Raw genomic sequence first — 20,325 nt, 5'->3', positions numbered from 1 at the left:
TGCTGGCCAGTGCCTCTGTTCTCATCACATCACCACAGGTTACTGTTGTGCCTTTGGAAGGTGAGGAGGGGGTTTGGCAACTGGTTCCAGTTGCATCCTGTGCCCTTCCCAGAAGGCTTATTCTTGCCCTGGGGGCCTGCAGGGAATGTGTGGTGGGACTAGGGCTGCCCACGTTTCTCCCACCCAAGCATCTCTCGACTCTCCAGAGGATGCTTGGGTGCTGCACAGCCCTGCAGCCAGAGCTTGGACCTGTCCCCCATGAGAGGAGGGTGCTGATGGCCCCGCTGCCTCCCTCCCAGCACTGGGGGAGGTTTGGCACAGCCGCAGAGCCCAGACCCTGTGGAATGTTGGCAGCCCCTGTCCATCTCCCACCCTCCCTGCGCCCCAAGCACTCTTCACAGCAGCTTTGTAACAAACGTTTATTTGGGATGCTGGCGGCTTTTCCATGTGCCCTGGATGGAAAACCAGGGAGTGAAGCGCAAAGCCCGGGGTGTGCAGCAGGCAGAGCCCCCTGGCTGCTTGGGGAGGAGAGCTCCAGCGCCCTGCCCAGTCCCAGGGCAGCAGAGCCCATGGCCAGGCCTCCTGACCCGGCTGCTCACAGCTCTGGGGAGGGTGGAGGTTCTGCCCTGGGCTTGGTGCTGCAAGTGCCTGGAGCTGGCGATGTGGCCCCGGCAAGGGCAGTGGTGTCTGTACCGTGTCCGTGGCTGGCGCGGGAGGGGGATGGTCCCTGCTCCCCCCGGCACTGGATTAGAGAAGGCACTTGGGGGTGGTAGGGGAAGCGTGGCAGCGCAGGGGGGTATCACCCTCTACTTCTCCTGCATCTTCTCCAGGATGGGCACGATCATGTCAAACTTGGGGCGCTTGGCTGGGTCCTCGTTCATGCAGATCTTCATCAGCTTGCAGATGTGTGGGGAGATGCCGGGAGGGATGGTGGGACGCAGCCCCTCCAGGGCCACCTTGAGCAGGGGAAGAGAGGGGCAGGATCCCAAATCCAGGCCCTGCGTGGGCTGTGCAGAGCCCACACCTCTGGGATAGGGGGTGGTAACAGGCTCCCTGCCAGTGGGTCTTCCTCCCCAAGGGCTGCCTGTTCCTGGCTTATCCCTGCCCTTTGCTGAACCCTCTCCTCACCTTCATGCCTATCTCCATGTTGGACAAGTCTGCAAAGGGCACCTCCCGCGTCACCAGCTCCCACAGCAGCACGGCGAAGCTCCACATGTCAGCTGAGCGCCTGTTGATCTCTTCTGGCTTTTTCTGCAGGGCTGCAGGGAACCCAGGGCAGGATTGGATGGGTCCTGTGCTTGCACCACAACCACCCCATGCACTGCTCCAGGCCTGGGGAACTGTGGCTGGAAACTGCTCATGGGAAAAGACCTGGGGATACGATTGACGGAGCTGAACATGAGCAGCTTGTGCCTGACAGGAGGATGGAGCCAGGAGGGGCTGGGCTCTGCTCCCAAGGAACAAGGGAGGGAACAAGAGGAAACAGCCTCAAGCTGCAACAGTGCAGGTTTAGATGGAGCTGAGGAACAATTCCTGCCCCAAAGGGTGCTCAGGGCAGGACTGCAGTCACCGTCCTGCAAGGGTTCACACCCCGTGGAGGCGAGGCCTCAGTGCCATGGGGCAGTGGTGGCCTTGGCAGTGCTGGGAGCAGTTGCACTGGATGACTCCTTCTCAGCCCAGCTGGTTCTGTGGCACTGTGAGGAGAGTGAGGAAGGGCCAGGAGGTGATGCCAGGCACTCACCTTCAGGTGCAACCCAGGCGGGCGCGTACATCCTGCCTGGGCACTGGAAGGAGAACTTGACGTCGGCCATGCTGATCCGCGCCGTCATGTCCTCATCGATCTGGGGGGGGACACTGGTGAGAGGGAGCCCTGCCCGTGCCTGCGGGGGTCAGGCTGCACTGCATGACCCTGGCACTCACCATGATGCTGCGGCTGTTGAGGTGGTGGCGCGGGATGAGCGGCTCCAGCGTGTGCAGGAAGGCCATGCCCCGTGCAATGTCAAAGGCGAATTTCACCGCCTGCATCTGGTCCACCACAAAGTCTGCAGGGAGGGAGGAGGTGACACGTCATGGGGAGAGTCCCTGGGACATGGACCCAGCTCACCCTGCGCTGGGGTTGCAGCTGGAGAAACCCTAAACACACCAGAGAGAAGGGGAGACCGGCTGTAGGCGCCAGTGCTGTCATCCCTGTGGGCACTCACTTGTCCCCTCGTGCAACACATTGTAGAGGGACCCATAGGGCATCCAGTGGCTGATGATGATGGGATGTGGCGCTGGGGGGGCCTGGCAGGCACCCAGCACCGGTAACACATTGGGGTGAGAGAAGATCCTGCAAGAGAATCGTAGAATCAACCAGGTTGGGAAAGAGCTTCAGACTCACCCAGTCCAACCATTCCCAGCACTGCCAAGGCCACCACTGCCCCATGGCACTGAGGCCTCGTCTCCCCGGTGTGTGAGCACTCGCAGGGACGGTGACTGCAGCCCTGCCCTGGGCAGCCTGTTCCAATGCCTGAGCACCCTTTGGGGGGCAAGCACCAGCCCTGAGGGTGGCAGGTGCTCCCCACAGCCCCCCTGCACGGCTCCTGTGCCATGTCCTGCCCATGTCGGAGCCCGGCCTCAAGCGCCGCTGCCCTGGGGCAGACAAGGTTGGTGCTCACCGCAGCTTCGGGTATTCCTCATTGAAGTCTCGGCTCTTCCGAGTTGTCCAGTCACGAATTTTGAGCATTTTGATGATGATGTCGTTGCCCTGCCAGCGCCCCTTCCACAGCTGCAGGGACCAGAGGAGACAGTGGAGACACTGCTGCGAGCGACCCACGGCCCCCGAGCACCTCCCAACCCTTCATGGGGCTATGGGGTCCTCAGGATGGGTGCACAGTGACATGAGGTGACAGTGACACAGCACGAGAGCAGTGCCTGCCCAGCCCCGCGCCTGGCTCTGGGACCCCCTGAGGCATCCATGCCTATCCCTGCACCCAGCAGGGATGGAGCAGGAGCAGGGCTCTGCTGGAGGCAGTGCTCCCCCAGCCACACACCTCCCCCGACTGGTTCTCGTTGAGTTTCTGGCTCAGGATGAGCTGCTTGAAGTCGATTCCAGCGAGTTTGTTGAGAGTCCCGTTCCCTGTGGGAAAAGGAGGGCATGGAGCCTGCGGGCCTGGGACCTTCCCACCACCCGGGAACAGCCCTGCCCAGCGGGAGGGCTCTGGCCTTACTGGGGCGCGTGCGTGTGGTGCCCTTCCAAAAGGTGTCCTTGTAGGGGATCTTGGTGAGGCTCTGCCCCAGCTTCTCGGCGCGCTCTGCAGGGGACAAGGGGTTGGCAGCGCTGCCGGTGCAGGGCACAGAGGCTGCCGCGCCGTGCTGGGAACCTCCTACCTCTCAAGACTTCCCGCAGCGGTGGCTTGGCTTTGTCCATGGGTGTCTCACCGTACTTGTTGGCGATGCTGACCAAAGCCCCATTGCCCACCAGGTCCTGAGGGAGCAGGGAGCGGGTATCAGCATTTGCCATGCTGAGCCTCCTGCCTCGTTCCCCCCCTCCCCACCCATGTCCAAGTGCTTCCACTCACCTCCGCCACTGGATCATGGCCCCAGAAGCAGGCATAGTGCAGTGGTGTGTTCCCGTGCTCGTTCACGGCGTTGATGTCTGCTTTGAATTGGATCAGCTGGGGCAGGATGACAGTTCCTGTCAATCAAGAGCAGCTCCCCCCCCCCCCCAGCACCAGGCCCTGCAGCAGCACCAGCACATCACCTGCTCTGGCACTGGCCAGGTCTGGGAGCAAGTTGAGGGTGAGGAGGGGCTTCTGTGGGGAGGGTGAAGGAGCTCAGATGTGGGGATACAGCAACTTCATGGCAAGGAACCCAGGAGGTGACAAAGGGGAGAGAGCCCTGGGTGGACCTGGAGGGAAAGGACCTGGGGATACTAACATGGAGCTGAACACGAGCAGCTTGTGCCCAGGCAGCCAGGAAGCCCCCAGCATCCTGGCCCGGATCAGCACCAGTGTGGCAGCAGGGCCAGGGCAGGGATTGTGCCCCTGCACTGGGTGCTGGTGATGCTGCACCTCGAATCCTGTGTTCAGCTCTGGGCCACTCACTACAGGAGAGACATTGAGGTGCTGGAGTGGGGCCAGAGAAGAGCAGCGGAGCTGGTGCAGGGCCTGGAGCCCAAGTGTGATGGGGAAGGACTGAGGGACCTGGGGGGTTCAGGCTGGAGAAGGCTCAGGGGGGACCTGATGGCTGCCTACAACTGCCTGACAGGAGGATGGAGCCAGGAGGGGCTGGGCTCTGCTCCCAAGGAGCAAGGGATGGGACAAGAGGAAACGGCCTCAAGCTGCACCAGGGCAGGTTTAGATGGAGCTGAGGAACAATTCCTGCCCCAAAGGGTGCTCAGGCATTGGAACAGGCTGCCCAGGGCAGGGCTGCAGTCACCGGCCCTGCGAGGGTTCACACCCTGTGTGGCCAAGGCCCTCAGTGCCATGGGCAGTGGTGGCCTTGGCAGTGCTGGGGAGCGGTTGCACTGGATGCTCCTGCTCTCCACCAGCCAGGTTGGCTCTGTGGTTCCCTGACCCAGAGCCCAGCCGAGTTCCTGGTGCCAGCGGTGCTGCAGGTACCTTCTGCACGATGTCACGGTGGCCGTGGCTCGCAGCCAGGTGCAGGGGGGTGTCGTCGCCGCGGTTCATGACGTTGATGCGCGCCCCGCGCATGATGAGCATGTCCACCACGTTGGCACGGCCCTCGCGGCAGGCCCAGTGCAGCGGGCTGAAGCCGTGGTCATCCCTGCGGGGGCAGCAGGCACACGGCTCCTCCCGCGCTCTCCCATCCCCACTGGGGCCCCGGAGCCCGAGGCCAAACCCCATCTTCCCATGAATCACAGACACTGGCAGGAGCCAGAGCCTGGATCCCGCCTCCCCCGGCCCCTCGCTCCATCCTGGCCAAGTAAGGGAGGAGGAGACCGGCCGGGCCTTAAAAGGAGACTGGGGCCCACGGCAGGGCTGTGGCACCCCCGGCTCCCTCTGCCCTGCACCCGACACCCCAACCCAGCAGGGCCCTGGCACACACTGTACAGGGCTTGGAGCAAGCTGCTCCAGTGGAAGGGGTCCCTGCCCGTGGCAGGGGTTGGAGCTGGTGGAGCTTTAAGGTCCCTTCCAACCCAAACCAGGCTGGGGTTCTGTGACACGACCAAACACCCCAGGAGTGCCCAGCATGACCCGCGGGACTGGGACCCCCAGGAGGGACACAAAAATGTGGCCACGGGAAGGTCCCTTGTCCAGGACGAGCTCAGGGAAGATGCTGCCACGGCCCGGCAGGAACCTGCCTGCCCACAGCGATGGAGGTGTCAGCTCCAAACACGGGAGGTCCTGGGGGAGCCCCGGGAGCAGGAGGACAGACCCAGGGCAGGACACAGGGGCACGGAACCGGTGGGATGGGCAGAAGCGTCCCTCACTGCTCCAGCCCTGCTGTCAACCCGGGGCCGTGCTCCCATGGGAAGAGCTCACCCAGCCCCGTTCCCCACCCCAGGGACGGGGGCATCCCCCGAGCGCCCCCAGCGCAGCCCCGGCCCCAAACGGCCGGAGGATCAGCGGTCTCGGCCCGTGCCTCAGCGATGCCGTAACTTCCTCCCGGCGGGGAGGAGCTGAATCCCACCCGCTCCCGGGACTCGGAGTGGGGCGGAAGCGAGCCCAAGTCCAGCCCCTGCCCCGGCCCCCGTCCCGGTCCCCCTCCGCTCACCCCTGGTTGAGGTCATTCTCGGTGTTGTCCAGCCACAGGCGCACGGCCACCGCGTTGCCCTCCCGGCACTGCGTGAAGATGTCGTCCATTGCGGCTCTCGCTGTGCGGACACGGGGATTTGGGCACACGAGACACACACGGGGCTCGCTGCCCCCCTGTCCCGCACACAGCCCCAGGACCCGGACATGGCGTCCCCTCGGCTGCGGCATCCCCCGGGACAGGAGCCTCATGCTCCCTCCTCAGCTCTATGGAACACTGTGGGAGCGCTGGAGGCCGGGACGGAGCCGCCGCCGCAGGGGAAGCTCAGGGCTGCGGTGTCACCAGGAAGCACATTTGGCACCGGGGGCTTATCGCGAGGCACAGCCGCAGCCGGCGGCCGCAGTGCCCGGGGGCGTCCAGCACCACCCCCATGGGATCCCACCGCTCACGGACCATCCTGAGCCCTGTCTCTGCCCAGCCTCGGCTGGATGTGGCGCAGCCTCACGCTCCGCTAGGACCACAAAGGGCCGGGAGCTCCCCTCAAACCACCGGAGACCGGCAAAGAGAACACACGGCTGCAGATTTAACCCCCTGGGGACAGCAGCCCATGACAGCAGCCCTCTGGCAACACCCCGAGCTCCGGCCGTGCCTTCATTTCCCTGAGGGTCTGAAGCATCGAGCAGGGACGTGGGGCTGCCCTCAGCGAGTCCCACAGCGAGGGTGCAGGCACGGACCGCGCACCATGTCCCCACAGACACCCGTGAGGGGTTAAACACGGGCAGGACGGACCCGGCTGACCCCGGGGAGAGACCCGGGCTGCTGGGTGAGGGATGCAGGAGACACAAACGCTGCGAGGCTCCAGCACCGCCAGGGCAGCGGCGGTGTCATCCTGGCTCAGTGGCTGCGAGGACAGGGGAGTTCTGCCCACATCCCAGCCCCGCGTCCTGCGGGTCCTGACAGCCCCAGGGCCGGTGGCTCTGCCCCAGGCCGGTGGCTCTGTCCTTTCTCAGTGGGTCCCTGCCTGTCCTCAGTGGGTCCTGCCCGTCCTCCATGGCTTCAACAGCCTCTGCCCCCTCCACCCCCAACGGCTCCGTGTCCCAGCCCCGCCACACCGGGGCCCGGCCCAGCCTCATTACCGACCCGTCCAACCGCAGCCGCTGCCCGCTCACCCCCGCACCAGCCCCGCCCGGCCCTGTCGGCGCCAACGGCGGCCCCGGCCCAGCTCCCTGCCCCCCGCCCCGCTCCGGCCCCTCCCCACCCCCGCCCCGCTGCGCTCCGGTCCCGGCTCTCACCGGCTCCGCTCGCCGAAGGGCGCTGGCTCGCGGGCGCGGGACCGCGCGTAGGCTCCGCCCATGGACGGACGCCGCAGCGCCCCCTGCCGGACGGACGCCGCACAGCGGCTCAGGCTCGGGGCTCTGGGCCGTCCGGGGCCGGTCCCTGGGCGGGGAGAGGTGACTGGAGCCCGCCGTCCGCAGGGCCCCGCGGCGGGGAGGCGGAAGCGGCGGCGGCCGGGGGCTGACGGTGAGACCCCGCGGAGGCGGCCCGGGGCCGGGGAGCGGCGGCGGAGCGCGCAGCGGCCGGACACAGGTACCACCGCCCGCGGGGCAGCTCCTGGAGCGGGGCCGGGACCGGGACCCGCAGACAGGGCCGGGGAGCGGCCGAGCGCGGAGCCCGCGAAACCGGTGCGGAAGCTGAGCCGGCGGCAGCGGCTGAAGCGGCGCCCGGAGGAGCAGGAGGAGCAGCAGCAGCAGCAGCTCCCTGCGGGCCCGGCGGCACCGGCAGCGGCGCCGCTGGGGCGGGCGGCGGCTCTGCGCGCCCGGATGGAGGAGCGGCTGCTGGCTGCCCGGTTCCGGTACATCAACCAGCAGCTCTACACGTCCAGCAGCCGGGAAGCGGCAAAGCTCTTCCGGGACGACCCCGAAGCCTTCCAGATCTACCACCGCGGCTTCACGCAGCAAGTGGGCCGCTGGCCCGAGAACCCGGTGCAGCGCATCGCGCGCGCCCTGCGGCGGCGGTGAGCCGGGGCCGGCGGGCAGTGCAGGGGCCGAGGCGCGGGCAGCGCCCTGACCCCGGTCCCACCCCCAGGCCATCCTCGCTCGTGGTAGCGGATTTCGGGTGCGGGGACTGCAAACTCGCCAAAAGCATCAAGAACAAAGTTCACTCCTTTGACCTGGTGCCGCTCAGCCCAGAGGTCACCGTCTGCGACATGGCCAAGGTGGCTGGGCGGGGATGCTGTGGGGCAGGAGAGGGGAATCAGGGGTCCCTCTCGGGGAACAGGTGCCTGTCTGGGGCACTGCGAAACCTCCCGCTCTCCAGAAGTGATGCCTGGCTGAATCCAGGAGCCTGGGTTTAGCAGCTTGTGGAAGGGCTGCCCCAGCCCTGTTGCCATCCTCATCTTCCTCCTGGGACGTGCGTCCCGGGAGTGTCCAACAGGTGCCTTTGGCAGACAAGTCAGTGGACGTTGCAGTGTTCTGCCTGGCGCTGATGGGCACCAACCTGCAGGAGATCCTGGAGGAAGCCAACCGGGTGCTGAAGCTGGGGTAAGCAGAGCCAAATGCACTGGGAGGTGTTACCTGAGCCGGAAGGTGCCGGTGCTGCCCCTGAGGGCTGGGGTGTTCCACAGGGGTACCCTGATGGTGGCCGAGGTGGCCAGCCGCTTCGAGGATATGCGAGCCTTCATGAGCGCAATGGCTCAGCTGGGCTTCAAAAGCATCTCCAAGGTGAATCCTCAGGGGAGCTGGTCTGGGGGTGCTGAGGACTTGGAGCATGCAGGGACTGAGGGCTGGGAGCATGTTTGGGGGACTTGGGACACACTGATGCTGTGATGTTGGGGGTCAGGGAGAGCTGGGCCAACTGGGGGTCATGGTCTGGGCTGGGAGCACTTGGGGCACATGGGGGATGTGATGCTAAGGGCTGGAAGGAGGTTTGGGGCACTCAGGGTCTGAAAGGGAGGGGAGACTGGGCGGGGGTTGTGGCACTCAGGGTGCACTGGGATGGGGTACCAGGGTTTGGGCTGGGGTTGGAGCACACTGGGCACAGTGGGGATGGGATCTGGGGTCTGGGACGGAGTTGGGGCACTCAGGGGAGGGGCTGCTGGATTTGAGGTGGCACAAGGAGGCTTGAGATGCAGCAGGTGTGGGGTGCTGGGATCTGGGACAGCGCTGAGCACATGTGGTGCACTGGGGCTGGGCAGTGTTGGGGACACGGGGTGCACTGGGGCCGGGCAGTGTTGGGCACGCGGGGTGCACTGGGGCTGGGCAGTGTTGGGCACGCGGGGTGCACTGGGGCTGGGCAGTGTTGGGCATGCGGGGTGCACTGGGGCTGGGCAGTGTTGGGCACGTGGAGTGCGCTGGGGCTGGGCAGTGCTGGGCACACGGCATGCACTGGGCCTGGGCAGTGTTGGGCACAGGGGGTGCACTGGGGCTGGGCAGTGTTGGGCACGTGGGGTGCATTGGGGCTGGGCAGTGTTGGGCACGCGGGGTGCACTGGGGCTGGGCAGTGCTGGGCACACGGCATGCACTGGGCCTGGGCAGTGTTGGGCACGTGGGGTGCACTGGGGCTGGGCAGTATTGGGCACAGGGGTTGTACTGGGGCTGGGCAGTGTTGGGCACACGGCATGCACTGGGGCTGGGCTCTGGGCAGTGTTGGGCACACGGGGTGCCCTGGGGCTGGGCAGTGTTGGGCACACGGCATGCACTGGGGCTGGGCAGTGTTGGGCACACGGGGTGCACTGGGGCTGGGCAGTGTTGAGCACGTGGGGTGCACTGTGGCTGGGCTCTGGGCAGTGTTGGGCACGTGGGGTGCACTGGGGCTGGGCAGTGTTGGGCACACGGGGTGCACTGGGGCTGGGCAGTGTTGGGCACGCGGGTGCACTGCCGCTGTGGGGCGCTATGGGGCCCGTCGGTGCCAGTCGGTGACGCCGCTGCCCCAGGACATCTCCAGCGCCTTCTTCCACCTGCTCGAGTTCTCCAAGACCGGGTCCCCCCGCGGCCGCCCCGTGCAGGGGCTGCGCTTGCGGCCCTGCCTCTACAAGCGCCGGTAGCTCCGGTCCCGCCCCGCCACCACCAATAAACAGCCTTTTTCCGCATTGCGTCAGCGTCCTGTGGGCGGGGCAAGGGGCGCGGCCACCAATGAGCGTGCTGTTTCGGCGCGGCGCCTCGGCTAGGTGGGCGCGGTCACCAATAAGCGCGCTGTTTCCATGTGGCGTCACGGCTCGGTAGGCGGGGAGAAGCGGCGCCTGCGCGGAGCGGCGGGGCCTGCGAGGCGGCGGGGCCGGGATGTCGGGGCCGGGCCCCGGTGCGGGGCCGCTGGACATCAACCGCGCGGGTGCCGCGGAGCTGCAGGGCGCGCTGCAGGGCATCGGCCGGCGCCGCGCCCGCGGCATCGTGCGCAAGAGAGAGGTGCGGGAGGGGGGCCGAGGAGGCGGCGGGAGCCCGCTCCGGGGGCGCGGCTGCGGCGGAAAGAGCCGCGTCCCGGGTGGGGCGGGCAACGCGTGAAAAACCGGCGGGCCAGGGCCGGGGTCCGGTGCCGGTGTTGGGCAGCGAGGGGAGGGGCCGGAGCGGGGGGCGGCTGGAGCTGGGATGGGTTCGGCCGGGCAGGAGGCGGTGGAGCGGGGTCGGGCAAGGGGCTGGGGCACTGGCGGGGCAGCGGGGGTGGTGGAACTGCAGCACCGGGAGGACGGAACGGACTGGGGCAGGGGTTGTCACCGGAGTCGGGGTTACGCCGAGGGAGCAGCTGCAGGAGGGGTTCGGGGTGATGTGTGGTGGATGCTGGATGGAGCAGCCCTGAGGAGGAGGGCTTGGGGTGTTGGGTGAGGAGAAGCTCCCCATGACCCGGTTTCAGTGAGCGCTTGAGCTCAGAAATCCCCGTGTGCTGGGTGCAGAGCGTGAGCAGCAGCGTGCAGAGCGTGAGCAGCAGCTCAGGATGGGGATCCTGCCCCTCTGCTGCGCTATGGGAAGGCCCCCCCCCCCCGCAGTCCTGATCCAACTCTGGGGCAGCAGCACAAGAGGGACGTGGAGCTGTTGGAGCGAGGCCAGAGGAGGCCATGGAGCTGCTGTGAGGGCTGGAGCAGCTCTGCTCTGGAGCCAGGCTGAGAGAGCTGGGCTGGGGCAGCCTGGAGAAGAGAAGGCTCCTGAAGGGGAGACCTGAGAGCAGCTCCAGTGCCTGAAGGGGCTGCAGGGAACCCGGAGAGGGGCTTGGGACAAGGGCCTGTAGGGCCAGGCCAAGGGGAATGGCTTTAACCTGCCCGAGGAGAGACTGAGCTGAGCTCTTAGGCAGAAGCTCTTCCCTGGGAGGGTGCTGAGGTGCTGGCACAGGGTGCCCAGAGAAGCTGTGGCTGCCCCATCCCTGGCAGTGTTCAAGGCCAGGTTGGACACAGGGGCTTGGAGCAAGCTGCTCTAGTGGAAGGTGTCCCTGCCCAAGGCAGGGGTTGGAACTGGATGAGCTTTAAGCTCTCTTCAGCCCAACCCAGGCTGTGGTTCCATGATTTGGAATGGTCAGACCCTTGCTCTCTGTGTGACTCGTCACAGTGGACGTTCTCTATGCTGGGCCCCTCTCCAGCAGTCCGCGTCCCTGCTGTATTGGTGCCATGCTCCTGGTCTGCTGCTCTCCTGCTCAGAGGCAGCTCTGGTGCTGTGGCTGCTCCTTGTTCAGGGCAGGGGGGTGGGAGGGATTACATGGGAAGGGTTTTTTGGGAGAAGGCATCCCTCTCTTTGGATGGGAGCAGCAGTGAGGACAGGCCGTACAAAGGTATCTCCTGTACATGGCATTGCTACCCTCCTTCCCCTGAAGACTCAGAGGGAGCTGGTGGTCAGAAGAGGCAAAGGCTGGGAGCTCTGAACCAGCAGGAAGGAAACCAGGGTGTGAGTGAGCAGGCCCTGCTGCTCCCTGGATTTCTCAGCTTTGCTTTGACTCTTCTCACAGGAACTGAAAGGCTTCAGCTCGCTGGATGATCTTCTCCTCGTCAAGGGCATCACCACCCGCATTTTGGAGCTCAACAGCCAGCGGATGACTTGCAGGAGGAGACCAAGCAGTGAGGAAGAAGCGAGAGTGAGCCCTGGTCTGCAGGGGGACAATAAAGCTCTTGTGCCCCAGGTAGGACAAGAAAGTTTGGAGTCATGGAAACAGAGTGAGCTGGATTGGGAAAGACCTGTAAGATCATCCAGTACAACCGCCCCAGCACTGCCAAGGCCACCACTGCCCCATGGCACTGAGGCCTCGTCTCCCCGGGGTGTGAACCCTTGCAGGGACGGTGCCTGCAGCCCTGCCCTGGGCAGCCTGTTCCAATGCCTGAGCACCCTTTGGGGCAGGAATTGTTCCTCAGCTCCATCTAAACCTGCCCTGGGGCAGCTCCACTTGTCCCCTCCCTTGTTCCTTGAGAGCAGAGCCCAGCCCCTCCTGGCTCCATCCTCTCAGGCAGTTGTAGGCAGTGATCAGCCCCCCCCCCCCCCCCCCCCCCCAAGCCTTCTCTTCTCCAGCCTGAACCCCCCAGGTCCCTCAGCCCTTCCCCTTCACACTTGGGCTCCAGGCCCTGCACCGGCTCCGCTGCCCTTCTCTGCCCCTGTTCCAGCACCTCAATGTCTCCCTCGTAGTGAGGGGCCCAGAACTGAACACAGGATACGGGGGAAGGGGGGATTCGGTCTCGCTGCAGCTGTGGAGCTGGGATGTGGCCTGTCCCTAGAGTGTGCCCATGACCCCTGGGAACTCCTCAGCTCCACAGTCTGTTCCCTGCTCCTCATCTCAGGCTCTGCACTGCAGAGGGCAGCTCCTTCACCCCTTGGCCCCAGGGCACCCCTGTAGCAGCACAGCCAGACCTGACCCTGCCCCCCCTCTGCTGCAGGCAGGGGCTGAGGAGGAGGCAGAGGCTGCAGGCGCCTGGGAGCCGGAGTGCGCTGGGAGCACAGGGCCTGGGCTGGAGGCTGATGGCTCCGGCAGGCACCGGGCACAGGAGCCACTCAGCTCCACAGGCTGCGGGGAGCAGGAGGAGGACGAGGAGGAAGAGGAGGAGGAGGGGAGCTGCTACAGCGAGGAAGGGGAGGATGGTGGCAACGTCTACTTCTATTACACCATTGGCGAACGCTGGATCGACTACCTGCAGCGGACGGAGGATGGTGGCCTCCTCCGGCACGTGAGACCGAAGGTAACAGCCCCAGGCTGCAGCTTCACCCCAGAGGCTGGCGCTGGTGGCTGGAGCTGGCACTGGCACATGGCCTGTGGGGCTGTTGTGGGAGCTGGTGACCTCAGCACCTCCGGGCCTGCTGCCATGGTGGTGCCAGCTTGGGCCTCCTTCGGGCAGGAAGGTGCGACCCCAGAAGGGTTTGGCATGTCTTCTCCTTGCAGATGAAGAGAAAGTCAGAGAACGGCCTCGATGGCAGAGCCCTCTCCCCGGGCAAGAAGCTGCGCAAGGGCTCCGAGTACAGCAGGTGAGATGGACAGGAAGCGCACCTGGCTACCAGAGCAGCCCTCAGCCATCTGGGTGTCCTTCTGCCAGAGCCACCCTCAGCCGTTTGGGTGTCCTACCAGTGGCAGGGGACCGTGCAGGCTCCTGGCTGGTGGGGCTGGGTTGCTCTGTTCTGGGACCCCTTGGCACGGTGTGGCTGTGCCGACGTGGTGTCTCCCTGCTGCGGTGCAGGACACTGGGTCCCTGCACCCCCAGTCCCACCACCACCTTCGGGGACCTTCGCAACGCCAAGGCAGGCCCAGCCCGGCGCCGCCGCATCCCCTCGGTGGCCCCCCCGCCTGAGCTGCAGGACTGGCTCCGCACCTTCCAGGTAGGCTGGTGCCAAAGGGCTCCCACAGGAACACTGGGAGCTTGGGGTTTGGTGGATGTGCAGGAGGGTAACCAAGCCCTGGGGAGCCCATCAGCGTGGAGCCCTCCTCACGCAGGGGTTTGGGTTGATGTTTGGTGAGGTTTTGCCTCAGGTGAGGGAGCACAGGGTGGTGTTGGCCTGGCTCCTGCTCTCCTTCAACCTGAGGGTTATTGCTTTGTCCATGATTCCTGGAGCACCCAGCCCCATCTCTGGCTCTGCTCTACCTTGAGGTCCAGGTACCAGAGCCCTGTCCTGCTCCACTAGCCCTTTCTGCCTATGCTGGTTGGTGCCTGTGGGGTTGGTGCCTGTGGGGTTGGTGCGGGCTGCCCTGGGTGCAGGCAGCGTGACCCGTGTCCTCTCCTCAGCGGTGGAGTGGCCCAGAGAAGCTGCTTGCTCTGGATGAGCTCATCGACCGCTGCGAGCCCTCCCAGATCAAGTACATGATGCAGGTCATTGAGCCCCAGTTCCAGAGAGACTTCATTTCCCTGCTGCCCAAGGAGGTGAGTTGAGCCAAGGGATGCGCTGGGCACCCATCACCAGCCATAGGAGTGCCCCTGGAGTTCCTGGTGCCCCTTTGACTTGGTGTCCTCTCTGCAGCTGGCACTCTATGTCCTCTCCTTCCTGGAGCCTCGGGACCTGCTCCGCGCTGCCCAGACCTGTCGCTACTGGAGGGTCTTGGCTGAGGACAACCTGCTCTGGAGGGAGAAGTGCCGTGAGGAAGGTAAAGCCTTTCATCCATGCAGCACCAGGGAGCCCACAGCACCCAGCGTGTGCTCACCTGAGCTCCCCCAGGGTGCGGGAATGCCCCCGCCGTGTCCTGTGTCACATCCCGCGGTGGTTCCCTCCCGCAGGCATCGAGGAGCCCCTGAACCTGCGGAAGCGGCGCCTGCTCAGCCCTGGCTTCATGTACAGCCCCTGGAAATTCGCCTTCATGCGGCAGCACAAGATCGACATGAACTGGCGCAGCGGGGAGCTCCGAGCCCCCAAGGTGGGTGCCTCGGGGTGTCCTGGTGAGAACCAGGCTCCAGAGCTTTCCCGTGTGGGAAGTTGGAGCACGAAGGAAGTAGCAGAGAAACATCTGTGACAGCTGGATGAGAACAACACCAGGAATTGTCAGAGTGCCTCAGGAAGAGGCGGACAGGTCTGACCTGTCCTGAGGAGGCACCAGCCACAGGCATCCACCTGGAAATATGTGTGGGAAGCTCTTCAGAGGGATCTGGACAGGCTGGATTGATGGGCCAAGGGGATGAGGTTCAAAGAGACAAAGGGCTGGGTCCTGATGGGTCCCAACCCCGTGGAGTCCTCCAGGCTTAGAGCAGGAAAAGGGTCAGGGGGTGCTTGGAAGTCCCTTCCAATCCAGACTGTTATGTGAGTCTGATTTTTAGATGATCTGGGACAGAGTGGTGGCTCTGAGCTCCAGGTGGCCTTCAGAGCCACAAGGGTCCAGCCAGGTTTTGAAGTCCCTGGGTAGCCCCCAGCAGTAGCCACCAGATGTCCACACCGGGCTCTGAGCTCACTCCTGGTGTTCCCCATGCAGGTGCTGAAGGGACACGACGACCACGTCATCACCTGCCTGCAGTTCTGCGGCAACCGCATCGTCAGCGGCTCCGACGACAACACCCTCAAAGTGTGGTCGGCTGTGACAGGGGAGGTGAGACCTGGTCCTGCCCGAGTGGGGGGCTGGGAGAGGCCTTGTAGTGGATTTTGTCTGATACAGATCCTGTATCAGCACAGGTGCCACAGCAGGGCCAGGGCAGGGATTGTCCCCTTGTGCTGGGCACTGGTGAGGCCACACCTTGAATCCTGAGTTCATCTCTGGGCCCTTCACTGCAAGAGAGACATTGAGGTGCTGGAGCGGGGCCAGAGAAGGGCACTGGAGCTGGTGCAGGGCCTGGAGCCCAAGTGTGATGGGGAAGGGTTGAGGGACGTGGGGGGTTCAGTGTGGAGAAGAGAAGGCTCAGGGGGGACCTGATGGCTGCCTACAAGTGCCTGACAGGAGGATGGAGCCAGGAGGGGCTGGGCTCTGCTCCCAAGGACCAAGGGACAAGATGGGACAAGAGGAAACGGCCTCAAGCTGCACCAGGGCAGGTTTAGACGGAGCTGAGGAACAATTCCTGCCCCAGAGGGTGCTCAGGCATTGGAACAGGCTGCCCAGGGCAGGGCTGCAGGCACCGTCCCTGCAAGGGTTCACACCCCATGGAGACGAGGCCTCAGTGCCATGGGGCAGTGGTGGCTTTGCAGTGCTGGGGAGCAGTTGCACTGGGTGGTGCTGAAGCTCTTTCCCAGCCTGGTTGGTTCCATGATTTGTCCCGTCTCTGAGGAGATCTGACAGAGCCTCTGGCTGCAGGAGCTGTCTTAAGCCACCAGTCTGATGGTGCAGTGCCAAATGAGCAAGAGTTGGCTACACTTGTGTTTTCAGCTCAGGTCAGCAAGTGTGGAGCATCTTCCTGGAGATGCAGGAGGGCAGGAAACTCAGTTGGGTTCAGAGGACCATGTCATGGAGAGGACTCTGGTGGGGTCTGGTGCAGGGAGTGGATCACTGAGGGATGAACCTCGTGGATGCTGCAGCGGGGCGGGAGGGGGGGTTGTCCTGTGCTCTGCTGCTCCTTTGCCACATTGTGGAGCCTTTCCCAATGCAGTGTCCCCATCCCGCCCCTCGCAGTGTGTGCAGACCCTGGTGGGTCACACCGGTGGTGTGTGGTCATCACAGATGAGGGACAGCATCGTCATCAGCGGCTCCACGGACCGGACCCTCAAAGTGTGGAACGCGGACACGGGCGAGTGCGTGCACACGCTCTACGGGCACACGTCTACCGTGCGCTGCATGCACCTGCACGGCAACAGGTACGGGCAGGGGGGCTTCAGCTGCCCGCTGTGCTGGGAGGGTTTGGAGCTGGGTGAGCTTTAAGGTCCCCAAAGCAGTCCATAGGTCTATGATGTGGGGCTTGGGCTGGGCTGGGGTGTGGGCACAGAGGTGGATCTGTGGCTGTGCGGGAAGAGGTTTCCCTCAGGAGGAAAAGCTGCTCCTCGGGGTTGCCTCCATCGCCCGAGGTCAGATGTGGTTGTGCTCCATGTCCATGCCCACAGGGTGGTGAGCGGCTCTCGGGACGCGACGCTGCGCCTGTGGGACATTGAGACAGGGCAGTGCCTGCACGTGCTCATGGGGCACGTGGCTGCTGTGCGCTGTGTGCAGTACGATGGGCACAAGGTGGTGAGCGGTGCTTACGACTACACAGTGAAGGTGTGGGACCCCGAGAGCGAGAGCTGCACCCACACACTGCAGGGACACACGAACCGCGTCTACTCCCTGCAGGTAACACCCTGGAGCCCCTGTCCCTCCCACTGATGGCCCCAGGGACACATGGGCTATGTCTGATCCCTGCAGGGGAGGCCCTCTGCCCTGCTCCCTGACACCACAGGTGTGCTGCAGGGACACACACCCTGAGGAGAAGGACTTTAGGTGTTGGGTGAGGAGAAACTCCCCATGACCCGGCTTCAGTGAGTGCTTGAGCCCAGAACCGCCCCCCCCCCCCCCCCCCCGTTTGCTGGGCTGCGCTATGGGGAGACCCCACCTGCAGTCCTGATCCAGCTCTGGGGCAGCAGCGTAAGAGGGATGTGGAGCTGTTGGAGTGAGGCCAGAGGAGGCCATGGAGCTGCTGCGAGGGCTGGAGCACCTCTGCTCAAGCCAGGCTGAGAGAGCTGGGCTGGGGCAGCCTGGAGAAGAGAAGGCTCCTGAAGGGGAGACCTTAGAGCAGCTCCAGTGCCTAAAGGGGCTGCAAGAAGCCTGGAGAGGGGCTTGGGACAAGGGCCTGTAGGGCCAGGCCAAGGGGAATGGCTTGAACCTGCCCGAGGGGAGACTGAGCTGAGCTCTTAGGCAGAAGCTCTTCCCTGGGAGGGTGCTGAGGCGCTGGCACAGGGTGCCCAGAGAAGCTGTGGCTGCCCCATCCCTGGCAGTGTTCAAGGCCAGGTTGGACACAGGGGCTTGGAGCAAGCTGCTCCAGTGGAAGGGGTCCATGCCTGTGGCAGGGGTTTGGGAATGGAGGAGCTTTAAGCTCTCTCCAGCCCAACCCAGGCTTGGGTTCTTTGAATACGCTGCCAGTCACATGCGCACCTGGATTAGCTGCAGGGGACACAAGAATGTCTCTCAAGCAGCTGTGCCCTGTCCCTGACCGCAGGCTGGTATTGCCCCTTCCCCTGCTTAGGCTATGCTGATTGTGTCTCCCTGGGCAGTTTGATGGGACGCACATTGTGAGCGGCTCCCTGGACACATCCATCCGTGTATGGGACGTGGAGAGCGGGAACTGTCTGCACACCCTCATGGGGCACCAGTCGCTCACCAGCGGCATGGAGCTGCGGGACAACATCCTCGTGTCCGGCAACGCCGACTCCACCGTCAAAATCTGGGACATCAAGACAGGCCAGTGCCTGCAGACGCTGCAGGGTGAGTGCTGGAACGGGGCAGCTCCTCCTGCTGCGCGCTGGGGACACGTGTGGCTGCTAGATGGGGCAGGGCAGAGGTTGTCAAGGGGGCTCCCAATGGGGTTGTGGTGGGAGCATGGAACTGAGGGATCCCAAAGTCCTAGCACAGGCTGGGGCTGACAGCTAGAGAGCAGTTGAGCTGAGACCTGGGAGAGTTGATGGATGAGAAGCTGACCATGAGGCAGCAGTGTGACCTTGAGCCAGGAGGGACAGGAATATGCAGGGGTGCATCAGGAGGAGTGTGGCAGCAGGTTGAGGGGAATCATCCTCCCCCTTTCCTTGACGCTGGTGAGGCCACATCTGGAGTCCTGTGTCCAGTGCTGGGCTCCTCAGGACAAGAAAGACGAGGTACTGGAAGGCTTCCAGTGGAGGCTACAAGGATGGTCGGGGGGTCTGGAGCATATCTGATGAGAAGACGTCTCAGAACTGAAAGACTAGATTATCTTCTAGTGGAAGGTGTCCCTGCCCATGGGATAGGGTTGGAACTGGATGAAGTTTAAGGTCCCTTCAACCCAAACCACTCTGGGATTCTGTTCTGTGAGAAACTGCCAGAACTGGGCCTGTTGAGTCTGGAGAAGAGGAGCCTGAGAGGGGATCTCATCAATGCAGATCAATATCTCAAAGTTGGGTGCCAGACTCTTCTCAGTGGTGCCCAGTGACAGGATGAGGAGCAATGGCCGTAAACTAAAACACAAGTTTCCTAGGAATCATAGAATGAATCCTGGAATCCCAGTCTGGTTTGTGTTGGAACGGACCTTAAAGCTCCTCCAGTTCCAAACCCTGCCATGGGCAGGAATACCTTCCAAAGAGCAGGTTGCTCCTGGCCTTGAACACTGCCAGGGATAGGGCAGCCACAGCTTCTCTGGGCACCCTTTGCCAGCACCTCAGCACCCTCATAGGGAGGAGCTTCCTTACATCTGACCTGAATCTCCCCTAAACACGAGGAAGAACAATGTGAGGGAGAACTTCCTTCCACTGCGGGTGGCAGAGCCCTGGCACAGGCTCCACAGAGCTTTGTGGAGTCTCCACCTCAGACATCCCAACCCCTCCATGGACACACTCCTGTGCCCTGCTCCGGGCAGCCCTGCCCTGGGGGTGGGTTGGAGCCGATGATCTCCAGCGGTTCTGACTGCGGTCGCTCTGCTCCTAGGGCCCAGCAAGCACCAGAGCGCCGTGACCTGCCTGCAGTTCAGCTCCAAGTTCGTGGTGACCAGCTCGGACGACGGCACCGTCAAGCTCTGGGACCTAAAGACGGGCGAGTTCGTGCGCAACCTGGTGGCGCTGGAGAGCGGCGGCAGCGGCGGAGTCGTGTGGCGCATCCGCGCCTCCAACACGAAGCTGGTTTGTGCCGTGGGCAGCCGCAACGGCACCGAGGAGACCAAGCTGTTGGTGCTGGACTTCGATGTGGACCTCAAGTGAGCTCGGGCAGGCCAGGCCGGTGCCGGGGCCCGCGGGCTGGGCCGGGGCCGGGGCCGGTGCCGGTGCCGGTGGGGCGGGCCCCGCACAGGCATCTCCCGCCTGAGCCCCCGGGGTGTTATTTATATGTGTGGAGGCCGCGGGGGACAGCAGCATGTTTTGTACACACTAATATATCGATTTATTTCTGTAACCGGGGCCTCCTCCTCCCCCCCCCCCCACTGAGCTCTGCTCCTTTGGGATGGCGCCAGCATTCCCGGGAGGCATGGGCCTCAGCAAACAGCCCCTGCCCTGCTGGCATCTGCCCAGAGAGCCACAGCCTGGGCTCCAGCCTGTTTTCTGGGCCCAGTAATGGGCTGGGAGTGGAACTGGGATCTCATGGAATGGTTTGGGTTAAAAGAGACTTTAAAGCCCTCAGCATAAGAGGGATGTGAAGCTGTTGGAAGGTGTTCTTGCCCATGGGGCAACTCTGTTCCAACACAAACCATCCCCATTCAGTTCAGAAGAACCACCCTGGCACTGCTGGAGCAGATTCCCTGGAGCTGTTCAACATCCTCTGTCCTCAGGGGTGTTGAGGACACCCCTGCCTCCAATGAGGCAGGACCCAGCCTGCCATGCCCCCTCTGGGGGGGCCACCGAACTCCTCCATGAGCAGCCCCGCAGCACCCTGCAGCATCCACCCGTGCAACCACCAGCACCACAGCAGTGACAGCACAGTGCCGGGTGGGGTGGCAAGGCCATGGGTCAGTACTGGGGGACACGATGGAAGGGGTGAGATGTGGCCGTAAGAGACACGACTGTGGGGGGCACATGAGGGGATGTGATAGCTATGGGGGTACGTGGGGGCCAGGGGCGGGAGGCGCTGGTCATGCGGGAGCCCGGGTTGGTCTCATCGTTTATTATCAAATCGCTCGGGGGGGGGGCG

The 20,325-nt window shown here is 64.2% G+C and overlaps 2 protein-coding genes across 5 annotated transcripts; one reads left to right on the top strand and one right to left on the bottom strand.

Moving 5' to 3' along the window:
- Window positions 1-409: 409 nt before the first annotated feature.
- ILK (integrin linked kinase) lies at window positions 410-7,088 on the bottom strand. The gene is made up of 13 exons (XM_057412682.1): window positions 6,990-7,088; window positions 5,719-5,818; window positions 4,602-4,767; window positions 3,561-3,656; window positions 3,370-3,466; window positions 3,210-3,293; window positions 3,033-3,118; window positions 2,658-2,767; window positions 2,202-2,329; window positions 1,921-2,042; window positions 1,742-1,841; window positions 1,129-1,259; window positions 410-956 (listed from the first exon to the last, which is right to left on the bottom strand). The coding sequence occupies exons 2-13, from the start codon at window positions 5,805-5,807 to the stop codon at window positions 807-809; spliced, it is 1,359 nt and encodes a 452-aa protein (XP_057268665.1). The 5' UTR covers window positions 5,808-5,818; window positions 6,990-7,088; the 3' UTR covers window positions 410-806.
- Window positions 7,089-7,115: 27 nt separating this feature from the next.
- RRP8 (ribosomal RNA processing 8) lies at window positions 7,116-19,593 on the top strand. Of its 4 annotated transcripts, none has more exons than XM_057412671.1 (16): window positions 7,116-7,711; window positions 7,783-7,912; window positions 8,131-8,237; window positions 8,321-8,417; window positions 11,620-11,790; window positions 12,536-12,835; window positions 13,036-13,118; window positions 13,328-13,466; window positions 13,871-14,005; window positions 14,103-14,226; window positions 14,357-14,493; window positions 15,043-15,156; window positions 16,168-16,349; window positions 16,593-16,818; window positions 17,736-17,946; window positions 19,135-19,593. In XM_057412671.1, the coding sequence occupies exons 1-16, from the start codon at window positions 7,518-7,520 to the stop codon at window positions 19,401-19,403; spliced, it is 2,619 nt and encodes an 872-aa protein (XP_057268654.1). In that variant the 5' UTR covers window positions 7,116-7,517; the 3' UTR covers window positions 19,404-19,593. The 4 variants fall into 4 exon arrangements, with proteins under 4 accessions (XP_057268654.1, XP_057268655.1, XP_057268656.1 ...); XM_057412672.1 differs by having other exon boundaries at window positions 7,577-7,711; window positions 7,803-7,912; XM_057412673.1 differs by lacking the exons at window positions 7,116-7,711; window positions 7,783-7,912; window positions 8,131-8,237; window positions 8,321-8,417 and adding an exon at window positions 9,941-10,097.
- The last annotated feature ends 732 nt before the right edge of the window (window positions 19,594-20,325 follow it).

The sequence above is a fragment of the Pezoporus wallicus genome, unplaced genomic scaffold (genome assembly GCF_028554395.1).
Source record: "Pezoporus wallicus isolate ANWC-B61680 ecotype Strahan unplaced genomic scaffold, APGP_CSIRO_Pwel_v1 contig_8783, whole genome shotgun sequence".
NCBI classification, from domain to species: domain Eukaryota; kingdom Metazoa; phylum Chordata; class Aves; order Psittaciformes; family Psittacidae; genus Pezoporus; species Pezoporus wallicus.
This window is presented reverse-complemented; position numbering and strand designations above follow the sequence as displayed.

What these genes read in the sequence shown, in the direction of transcription:
- ILK (XM_057412682.1), bottom strand. Translation starts at nt 5,807, where the DNA reads ATGGACGACATCTTCACGCAGTGCCGGGAGGGCAACGCGGTGGCCGTG. An exon ending in ACCGTGACATCGTGCAGAAG is followed by an intron (nt 3,657 to 4,601) that starts GTACCTGCAGCA and finishes ATCCTGCCCCAG; the next exon opens with CTGATCCAATTCAAAGCAGA. An exon ending in CACCACACGCACGCGCCCCA is followed by an intron (nt 3,119 to 3,209) that starts GTAAGGCCAGAG and finishes CTTTTCCCACAG; the next exon opens with GGAACGGGACTCTCAACAAA.
- RRP8 (XM_057412671.1), top strand. Translation starts at nt 7,518, where the DNA reads ATGGAGGAGCGGCTGCTGGCTGCCCGGTTCCGGTACATCAACCAGCAG. An exon ending in ACTGGCTCCGCACCTTCCAG is followed by an intron (nt 13,467 to 13,870) that starts GTAGGCTGGTGC and finishes TCCTCTCCTCAG; the next exon opens with CGGTGGAGTGGCCCAGAGAA. An exon ending in ACCGCGTCTACTCCCTGCAG is followed by an intron (nt 16,819 to 17,735) that starts GTAACACCCTGG and finishes CTCCCTGGGCAG; the next exon opens with TTTGATGGGACGCACATTGT.